The sequence below is a fragment of the Microcebus murinus genome, chromosome 1 (genome assembly GCF_040939455.1).
Source record: "Microcebus murinus isolate Inina chromosome 1, M.murinus_Inina_mat1.0, whole genome shotgun sequence".
In the NCBI taxonomy this organism is placed as follows: domain Eukaryota; kingdom Metazoa; phylum Chordata; class Mammalia; order Primates; family Cheirogaleidae; genus Microcebus; species Microcebus murinus.
This window is the reverse complement of record NC_134104.1, coordinates 99551311-99562471: the sequence shown is the minus strand read 5'-3', so window position 1 is coordinate 99562471 and position 11161 is coordinate 99551311. Positions and strand designations below refer to the sequence as shown.

Genomic DNA, 11161 nt, shown 5'->3' with positions numbered 1-11161 from the left:
ATACTAGCTAAATGAGTAGCCTCTCTGATATAGTGCTTGAGAACAAGAAAATACACTTTAGGAAGATGTTTTATTGCTTCTGGGTGATTCTCTCCATTTTGATGATAATCCTCCCCAAAATGAAAATAAGGTTAAAGCCACTTTATATCACCTTACTAGAAAAAAATAATATGCTATAATCATTACCATTGAATTATAATGTGTTCTTCTAATTAAAAATACTAAGAATTTTGGCCGGGCGAGGTGGCTCACACCTGTAATCCTAGCACTCTGGGAGGCCAAGGCGGGCAGATTGCTTGAGGTCAGGAGTTCGAAACTAGCCTGAGCAAGAGCGAGACTTCGTCTCTACTACAAATAGAAAGAAATTAATTGGCCAACTAATATATATAGAAAAAAAATTAGCTGGGCATGGTGGTGCATGCCTGTAGTCCCAGCTACTCGGGAGGCTGAGGCAGCAGGATCCCTTGAGCCCAGGAGTTTGAGGTTGCTGTGAGCTAGGCTGACGCCATGGCACTCACTTTAGCCTGGGCAATAAAACGAGACTCTGTCTCAAAAAAAAAAAAAAAAAAAAAAAGAAAGAAAGAAAATAATACTAAGAATTTTAACATCAAATTTGCTTCACCATAGAAGATTGTTAGAGTAAAAGAGAGTTTTAGGTAATGTAGAACATCTGGAAATATCTGAAAAGTTAAATTGCTCTAAATTCTATTGAAATGGTTGTTTTGAAATGGTCTATTTTAGAAATTACTACATTTAAAGAAATATGAACACTGCATAGTGAGTTTATGATCCTCTGGGTTGCAAATGGTCAGGTGGTGATGTTCCAGCAGCTCAAGCCAAGTCACAGGGACAGAGTGGCTTGAGAGCAAAGCAGCCAGAATAAAAAATGACTTTGTTAGAGGCTATAAAAGGTTGTGAGAATCTCATAAATTTTCTGGCCCAAAGGTCATTTACCACCAAGCAGAAGATACTGAAGATATACAAGCTGAGGACTGCAAGAAGATAATGATGGGTTTTTCAAAAACAGCTGCTGTATCGCCTTCTCTTTAGTTTCTGCAGATGGTGTTACAAGAAATCTTGACAAGTGATTGTCCCACAATACTATCTGGAGATCAACAAGGATTTCTTAGTAAAAAACATGAATAATTATTCATGCTAATTTTTTACTATAGTAAACCTTTTCCTAAAATATGTTTGGTTTAACTCTTGTTTAAAACTTAGTGTAACTTATGTTCCATATTACATACCATACCCCCCTCTGTACCAAAACACTTTTTTGAATCATGATACTCCAGAAATATTAATCTGTAACAGGGCCAGGTCCCAAGCATTCTGGTTAAACAATCTTCTCTATTTGATATGTTTATGAAATACACAAAATGTTTACCCATGCACACAAAATCACTAAATTACTGGCACTCTGGGAGGCCGAGGTGGGTGGATCGCTCAAGGTCAGGAGTTCGAAACCAGCCTGAGCAAAATGAGACCCTGTCTCTACTATAAATAGAAAGAAATTGATTGGCCAACTAATATATATAGAAAAAATTAGCCAGGCATGGTGGTGCATGCCTGTAGTCCCAGCTACTTGGGAAGCTGAGGCAAAAGAATTGCTTGAGCCCAGGAGTTTGAGATTGCTGTGAACTTGGCTGACGCCACGGCACTCACTCTGGCCTGGGCAACAAAGCGAGACTCTGTCTCAAAAATAAATAAATAAATAATAAAGTAACAAAATCACTAAATTATATCAAACTGTATAAAATTATTAGTGCTAAACCGAGACACTTCCATGATAGATAGTTTTTAAAGTATAAAACAAGAGAACATATAACTACAACATTCAATATGATTGAGGAGGCCGGGCGCTGTGGCTCACGCCTGTAATCCTAGCTCTTGGGAGGCCGAGGCGGGCGGATTGCTCAAGGTCAGGAGTTCGAAACCAGCCTGAGCAAGAGCGAGACCCCGTCTCTACTAAAAATAGAAAGAAATTAATTGGCCAACTGATATATATATATAAAAAAATTAGCCGGGCGTGGTGGCGCATGCCTGTAGTCCCAGCTACCCGGGAGGCTGAGGCAGAAGGATCACTCGAGCCCAGGAGTTTGAGGTTGCTGTGAGCTAGGCTGACGCCACGGCACTCACTCTAGCCTGGGCAACAAAGCGAGACTCTGTCTCAAAAAAAAAAAAAAAAAAAATATGATTGAGGAAGTGATTGAGGAAGTGTTCTTTGTAATAAAGAACAAATCTGGTTCATGACACAGAGCTTACAAAATGCTTGGATTGTCCAGAGTGATGGGAATGTCTTTGTTCTGCTAAAGAGGTGCTTACAGGGCTTCTAGATAGCTTCAGGATTAGGGCTGGTCACTAGGAAAAACAGCTACTTGATTAGGGGGCTAGAACTTTCAACCACCCAGCCTCCAGGGAGTGGACAGGGGTTGGAGATCAAGTTCAATCATATGGCCAATGAGTTAATCAATCATGCCTATGAAATGAAATCCTGATTTAAAAAAAAAAAAAGACCTTGGGACACAGAAGCTGGGAAGGGCTTTGTGGTTGGTGAGCACGTTGATGTGCTGGGAAGATGAGATGCCCGGATTCCACAAGGAGAGGAGGGCACGGAAGCACTGAATCCCCTCCCACCTGCCCCCCAACCTTGTCCAATGCTTTTCTTACATTTGGTTGTTCCTGAGTTGTATCCTTCATAATAAAACTGTAATTGTAAGGATAGCATTTTAACGAGTTCTGTGAGTCATGCTAGCACATTATCAAACCTGAAGGAGGGTTGACAGCCCCCAAATTTGTAGCCAAGTTGGACAGAAGTGCTGGTAGCCCGGGGACCGAACTTGGCTGGTATTTGAAGTAAGGGCAGTCTTGTTGGGGTCCTTGCCCTTTAACTTGTGGGATCTGCTTCTAACTTCAGGTATATTAACAGAAAAAGGCCCGAACTCTATAAAATAATTTAAGGAGGTTTATTCTGTGCCAAACATGTGTAACTGTCAGCCCAGGGAGCCACACCCAAGAAGCCTTGAGTAAGTGTCCTGAGTGGGTTTGGTTTTATACATTTTAGGGAGACATGAATTCCAGGTAAAATCATAAATCAATACATGAAAGGTATATACATTGATTTGGCCCCAAAAGGTGGGACATCTTGATGGGGTGGGGTTACAAGTTATAGGTGGGTTTAAAGATTCTTTGATTTTTAATTGGTTAAATAAATAAAGTTTTGTCTAAAGGCTTGGAATGTTTTAACATAGGCTAAGGAAGTCTGTTAAGCAGAGACAAGTCCCAATATAGAGACTCAGATGATCTGTTGAGCAAATTTATGGCCTACAGGTGTGATTTAACCTTTGCCTTGCATGGGTTTAGGTCCTGTTAATAATTTAGTATCTTATTATCATAAAGAATCTGTTTTGTCACAGACTCTTATGATCTCTGTTTTAACTTTAATGCTAGCTAATTGCTGTATCTAAACTCCAAAAGGGAGGGAATATAATGAGGGATGTCCAACCCTCATTTTTGGAAGTCAGTTTTAAGGTTTTTCTGGAATCCACTGGACCAGGAGGGGGTTCGTTCAGTAGGAAGAGGGGCTTAGGATTTTATTTTAGTTCAAAGGCATGATTTCACTCTTGTGGTAGTGGACCAAGTTCTAAACCTAGGGCTGCAAGGGGCACTGGGTAAGGGAATGTGGCCTGGTACCTATGTCTCCAGCTTCCAGCAGGAGTTTCCTCACTGCCCAGAAAGAAGTGACCCCTTGGTGTGGTCAAGCAAGGTTGCATCTGTCCTGTCTGTCCCCTTTTGGAAGATTCTGTTCTTGAACTGATGAGTGGATAAAAAAAATGTGGTGTATATACATATATATATGTACATATATATGTATATATATATGTATGTATGTATACAGCATGGAGTACTTCTCAGTGATAAGAAAGAATGAAATAATCTAATCGCTTTTGCAGCAACTTGGATGGAACTGGAGGCCATTATCTTAAGTGAAGTAACCCAGGAGCAGAAAAATAAATGCTGCATGTTCTCCCTTATAAGTAAGAGCTAAACTATGGCACACAGGGCACACAGAGTGGTACAATGGACACTAGAGACTCAAAAGGAGGAAGATGGGAAGGTGTGAGGGATGAAAAATTACCTATGGGGTACAATGGACACTGGGTGATGGGTACACCAAAAGCCTAGACTCCATCACTATACAGCATATACATGTAACACAATTCAACTTGTACCCCCTAATCTGTTAAAATTTTTAAAAAGCAAAAACAATGTATTATTAATAAAAATAAAAAATTAATCAAATAAAAATGTTTAGGTTAATTATACTTCATTCCTTATCCCAATACAAAATAAATAGGTGCACTGAGTTTAATTCTGACTAACTCACCAAAAATGTGATAAAAATAAAGAACCCTTCCTTTAATACTGAAAAAAAAAATTCCTTTCTACTAGTCCAAGCACCTCTGACTCCAACTGTGCCCTCCCTCAACCCACTTCAGGATATCCCACCTTTTTCAGTCTGGCCAACATATTCCATGTATTGATTTATGATTTTGCCTGCCTAAAATGTACCCCTGCCTTTAAAAACCCTTGTTTATAAGCCATCAGGGAGTTCGGGTGTTAAGTGTTAGCAGCCCATTCTCCTTGTGTGGCACCCTGCAATTAAAATGCCTCTTTCTCCCATTGCAGCTCTCAGCTTCAGTGTCTGGTTTTGCTGCACTGGGTGAGTGGACTCCAGTTTGGTTTGATAATATGGGTAGTTACTGTCAGCTCCCTGGAGAATCTTAACTAAAATGGAGAGTGAGAGTATCTAATTGAGGGGCAGTACCTTTGGTTTTAAATGCTGCAGCGTGGAAGAACATGTTTGGGTTGATTCAGGACGCACAGCTCACCATGGAACAATCACAGATGGCTGCACATGGTCCAGACACGCAGCATGTTATTCCAGAGGGAATAGCCAGCCGGGTGTACCGGATAATAGCCACTATAAAAGTGTGAGAAGGAAGGAGTATCTGATTCCCCTCATAACTGCCAAGAGGAATGCCCCAGACAAAGCAGCTGATATGCTTTGTATGCAAACCATCCAGAACTGGCTTTATGATGAGCAGGACATTCATCCACTGAATATGCTCATTACCCAGGTCATAGTAAATGCTGTGATTAAAGCGCCCGTTTTGCATGGGCATCCATGTAACCTTACTCCTGCAGCATTCAACAGTGGTCTGAGTAGCCCCACTAGATTTGCTGTCTCAGCTTCCTGATATGGGTCTTACAGATACCAAGTATCTGTAAGTAAAGCAATAGTAAAGCAATTTACAAGAAAATGGGAGAGACAGATGAGAGAATCAGAGGACTCATCCCAGGGACTCATCTAAAAGATTCCCTGGTGGAAATCTTTAGATGGTTATTAAGAAATGGGACAGGCTAGATGCGGTGGCTCACCCCTGTAATCCTAGCACCCTGGGAGGCCGAAGTGGGAGGATAGCTTGAGGTCAGGAGTTTGACCAGGCCGAGCAAGAGACAGACCCTATCTCTACTAAAGTTAGAAAAAATTAGACGGGAGTGGTGGTACGCACCTATAGCTCGGTTACTTGGGAGGCTGAGGCAGGAGGCTTGCTAGAGCCCAGGAGTTTGAGATTGCGGTGAGCTATGATGATGCCACTGTGCTCTAGCCTGGGTGACAGAGCAGGACTATTTCTCAAAAAAGGGGGGAGGGCGATGAATAAAGGGACATTGACTGGCTGAAACAGAAATCTCAGTATAACACTGTGAAGGTTGGGGGGACCAGGAGGACCTTGCTGATCCTCCAACATTAAAAACAGACTAGCTTGACGGGCTGCATCGCATGCTGTTTTTACTCCCGTATTTGGGTTTTTACCTTCTTGTCGGTGGTGGCCAGTGGCCTGGCCGTATGGTCTGGCAGAAGGGCGATGGAAGATCGGCCTATTAAAGGGATGCCCTTCTGAGGCACAGACCTGTGGAAATCGGTATGGGAGTTTAAGAGGTGCATTAAAGCAGGATATGTCAGTGCCTATGAGAAGACACCCCCCCCCTTCCAGCATCAAAATGTGGTTGTAGGTGATGAGCAGATATCCCAGTGTGTTCACTTGACATAGCCACATGAGTTCATAAAATTAATGTATCTACGGAGCTGCAGCAAAGCAGAGATGGACTGAATAGACATGCTCCTCTTGCATCTTCTGAGGGCAAAAATACCAATAAAAGCTGTTGTGTCTGCCAATAAGAGAGACAGAGACTGCAAAGAGATGGCTATGGGGCAGATTCCTCAGGGGCAAGGCCCCACACACAGCTAGCAAGTTGGACCCTAGGGAGTACAAATGTGTCCTGACAGGAATAGACACGCTGGACTGGGCATTGCTTACCTAGGGATAGATACAAACACTTATAATACTATAAGAGAACCAGAAGAGGCCGGGTGCAGTGGCTCACGCCTGTAATCCTAGCACTCTGGGAGGCCGAGGCGGGCGGATCATTTGAGCTCCAGAGTTCGAGAGCAGCCTGATGAAGAGCAAGACCCCGTTTCTACTAAAAATAGAAAGAAACTATTTAGCTAGACAACTAAAAATATATAGAAAAAAATTAGCCGGCACATGCCTGTAGTCCCAACTATTCCGGAGGCTGAGGCAGAAGGATTGCTTGAGCCCAGGAGTTTGAGGTTGCTGTGAGCTAGACTGATGCCACAGCACTCACTCTAGCCTGGGTAACAGAGTGAGACTCTGTCTCAAAACAAACAAACAAAAAAACAAAAAAACCAGAAGAGAAGATATTGTACCAATTTGACCGCCAAGTCACATTTCTTCAGACCAAGGAACATACTTTTCAGTCCGTAATATCCAGCAATGGGCAGACTAATAGTTTGATAGAGAATGGGGATAAGCATTTGAAATATTGGTTGTCTAAAACGGGGAGATATGGGCATGAAGGGCTGGCTTACACACCTTAATGTGTGTGTGCGCTAAGGACTCCACAGGTTGGGGACTGAGGAAGTGTCTGCATTAGATAGATTCCTGCGCTCTTCTGGCAGATCTGGGAAGAGGGCTTGGGGAGGATGCTGGTGTGATACACAATTCTTCCCATGTGCTGGTATGATGACTATATTTGAACTTTCTTTTTCTTACTTTATGCAGCGGCTCCTGGACCAGGGCCACAATTATAAGTGCTAGAAGCAGGAATGATTCCTAAGGAAGTATAACTATACTTTTAAACCTAAGTGCCTTTACCCACTGGCAAAATGGAGGCTAACAGTGAATGCAGATATATTGCCTATTGGTAGAAATAGCCTCCTAATTCTGTACTTACGTAATCCTACCCTATATGAAGTGGACTGAGGGGAGGTACTTGCTAGACAACCATTGCGGCCTGCAATCTAGACCAGCATGGTGGCCAAAGCTAATGTCCCTTCCAATGGTGGAAAAGTTTGGGTATAAATACAGAGAAGTAGGAGTAGTAGCTAAGTGCAAAAGAATGTTAACCTAAAAGAAAGAAGTTGAGGCACCAAATATAATGTTAAAAAGTTTATTTGAGCAAAGTGAGAATAGCTGGCCAGGACACACTTCCAAGTTACCTTGGGGAGTACTCTGCTCAGCCTCTGTTACAAGCAGTTTTTAAAAGCAAAAAGGAAAAATGTTCTGGAAAAAGAAAAAAAAAAGCAAAAAGGGACAAAGAGTGGACTGATACAAAGTTGTTTGACAGTTCTCATTGTTGTACAGAAGCAACATTGATTAGTGATTGCTATACATTGTTGAACTAGAGGGTATGTTATAGTTATGGTGTCCAGAGTATAGCATTTCATGGCTACTTGGCATCAGTTAGTCTAGAGCCCACATAGCAGGTGGCTTCAAGGGGTAATTATTTAGCTCGGGGGAGGGGAGAGTGAGATGTGACTGCTATCACATTTTAGTTGGGCCTGGTAATTTAAAGGGGCTCGAATTCCTCAGATAAAAAGTTTCTTTTTTTTCCTCAGGAATAAATAAGCGGATTATGTAGTGAGGGAATTCCAGTAGTACATTAATGCTTCAAAAGAGGCTCAGAGAAAGATGATATTGTCTCTTAGCTCAATTATACCAGACACCTAAAAGGGTGAAGCCATGTATTGCTGAGGCCTCCTTTTGGAACAAGATCGAATGCAGGCGTGCAAATCTGAGTGACCATGTCCTGGGAGACATTTTCCCCCTAGACCTCTTCTTCTTCTCAGACCTTGCCCTGTGCATCTGTTCCATGTGGCTGTGCCTGAGTTGTATCCTTTAATAAAACTGTAATTGTAAGCAAAGAGTTTCAGTGAGTTCTATGAATCATTCTAACAAATTATCAGACCTGAAGGGGTGGTCAAGGGAACTCCCAAATCTGTAGCCAAGTGAGACACAAGTGTGGGTAGCCTGGGGTCTCCATTTGCAGCTAGAGTCTGAGGTTTGGGCCATCTTGTTGGGGACCTTGCTCTTTAACTTGTGGAATTTGATGCTGACTTGAGGTAGTTAATGTCAGATTTGAATTGTAGGATACCAGAGAATTGTTGTTAGAACACAGACATATTTCTTTTCTTTCTTTTTTAAAAGATTTTTTATTGTGGTATAATACATATTACATAAAATGTACCCTTTTAGCCTGTTTTTCTTTTTAAACTTCTTATTGAAATATAACAATATAGAACACATATAAACAGTACAACTTATAAGTAAACTGCTCAGATTTCAAAAACTGAACACACCCTTGTACCCAGCATCTGCTCAAGAACAGAATATTCTAACATTCCAGAAAAGAAAAGAAGCAAGTTGAAAAGAACACATTTCTATAAAATAAATCTAGATATAGTAATTAAAATGGGGATAAGAGATATAATCCCTTTCCCATATATATGTAAAAATGGGTTCATGAAAGATTTTCTAAGGGTATTTGTGCTATTGTTATAGAACTTTTGTGGTAATAATAATTTGGGAACATAATAAATTAAGCCTAGTCAAACAGGTTTATCACCTAAGGAGATTTTCACAAAGTCAGACTCCAGGGCCTACTGCCTGAATATTCTCAAGTCAAGGACAGGAATGAGGAAAACATTTCTTGTCCATTCTAGACAAATTTTTAAAGTTATGATAAAATATACATAGCAAAATTTACCATTTTAACCATTTTTAAGGGTACAATTGAGTGGCATTAGCATTCACAATGTTGAGCAACCCTCACCACTATCCATTTCCAGAATCTGTTCCTCCCAAACTGAAGCTAGGTACCCATTAAACACCTCCCCATTTCTTCTTGCCCCCAGTCCCTGGTAACCACTATTCTCCTTTTTGTCTCTATGAACTTTCCTATTCTAGGTACTTCATATAAGTGGGATCATACAATATTTAACCTTTTGTATCTGGCTTATTTCACTTAGCATAATGTTTTCAAGGTTCATCTATGTTGTAGCAGGTATCAGAATTTCATTCTTTTTCAAGGCTGAATAATATTCCATTATATGTATATATCACAATAATTTATTCATCTGTTGATGGACATTTGAGTTGTTTCCACCTTTTGCTATTCAAATAATGCTGCTATGAACTTTGGTGTACAGGCATCTGCATTGTTACACATTTTCACAGATCCATCCTCATGTATTTTTGTTGTATAAATAAACTTTTGGAAGCACTTTACAATTTAGAAGTCAAATAGAAATTAATGATAACATAACATACACTTTAAAGAGTCCAATGTTTTATTATCTGCTTTAATATTTGTTCATGCTGAAGATTCAGGGATGAAGTAATAGGAAAAAAACTGGAATGTAATCAACACTATACAAGCATATCATAAGTATATAGTGATATTTTGCTAATTATACGGCTAGAAAATATGAAAGATGGAATTAAATCAATTATTTTGTTTCATCTTTTTTAATGTACTTTTAGTATTAAATACATAGCAAATGCTTATACTTAAAGATGATGCCTTTTTCTTTGGCAACCAAAACATGTTATCCTTGGTTAATCAGAATTCATTTCAAAAGATAAAACTTCTTACAGGTAAGCATAGCAGTTAGTGCAGTAGACCCAGACTCTTACTGGACTGACTGCTTGATGATCGCTCTTGTTCTTTAGTAATTTCCATCTCAATTTTGGCTTTGATTTTCTCCCAATCTATTTGGAGCTGCAATGGAAAAAAAGAAGAGATATGCTTATATAGCATAAGATATTTTTGTTTGATCCAAAGTAATCAGGAGTAAAAATAGAATGTATGGCTTCTAAAACATTAAAAGAAAAGGAGGCATCAAAGAAAAGTTAATAAGAAGAAATAATGCTCAAAAAACATGAAACAGCCTTAAGAATAAGACCCAACAGAACAATTATATAATATAAAGCAAACATTCTGTGACTCAAAAGACAGAAATCTAGTTGTAGCTATTTATAAAAGGAGCATCTAAACAGGTGCTCAGGGACAAGATAGGGGAGAAGATGGACTGTTCTCCTTCAAATAAGAGGAAAAATGGACAGGTTCTGGTCACTGAGCCATTTTTCAAATAGGCCAGTCCTTTATATCTTACATATTGACATTTACATTAAAAGCCTGGTTATGAGGAAAGCTAGGGGATCATTAGCTTCCTCTAAGCATATTTTGCAAAAGGGGCTCCTTTGCAACAATTTGTAAAGTGACATAAAGACATAGTAGTCATTGACAATGAGGAAAGAATATTAGAGGAAGCAGAAGGAAAGAAAGATTAGGAAACACCTAAAAAGAATAATTAAAAAGTGATAACATTTTTATCTATTTGCTTCCCCTCTATCCCTGATGCAGTCTCCCCTTGCCTAGTTCAGCCCTATCCCTCTTCTAAGTTCATTAGACTTGATATTAGGAATGGACTCCGCCTGAGTTCTATGAACAATTTTTTTTTTTCTTTTTTGAGACAGAGCCTCACTCTGTTGCCTGGGTTAGAGTGCTGTGGCGTCAGCCTCGCTCACAGCAACTTCAAACTTCTGGGCTCAAGCGATCCTCCTACCTCAGCCTCCCAAGAAGCTGGGACTTCAGGAATGTGTGACCGCACCCAGCTGATTTTTTCTATTTTAAGTAGAGACAGGATCTCACTCTTGCTCAGGCTGGTCTCGAACTCCTGACCTCAAGCGATCCTCCTGTCTTGGCCTCCCAGAGTGCTAGGATTACAAGCATG

General features: G+C 40.3%; 1 protein-coding gene across 1 annotated transcript in view; it reads right to left on the bottom strand.

Annotated features, from left to right (window-relative positions):
* Nucleotides 1-8562: 8562 nt before the first annotated feature.
* Nucleotides 8563-11161, bottom strand: part of IFT80 (intraflagellar transport 80) — a 123271-nt gene continuing 120672 nt past the window's right edge. Inside the window, exon 20 of the mRNA XM_076004253.1 lies at nt 8563-10146. Coding sequence (XP_075860368.1) covers nt 10036-10146 — 111 coding nt within the window. The 3' untranslated portion in view covers nt 8563-10035. The remainder of the gene's footprint in view (nt 10147-11161) is intronic.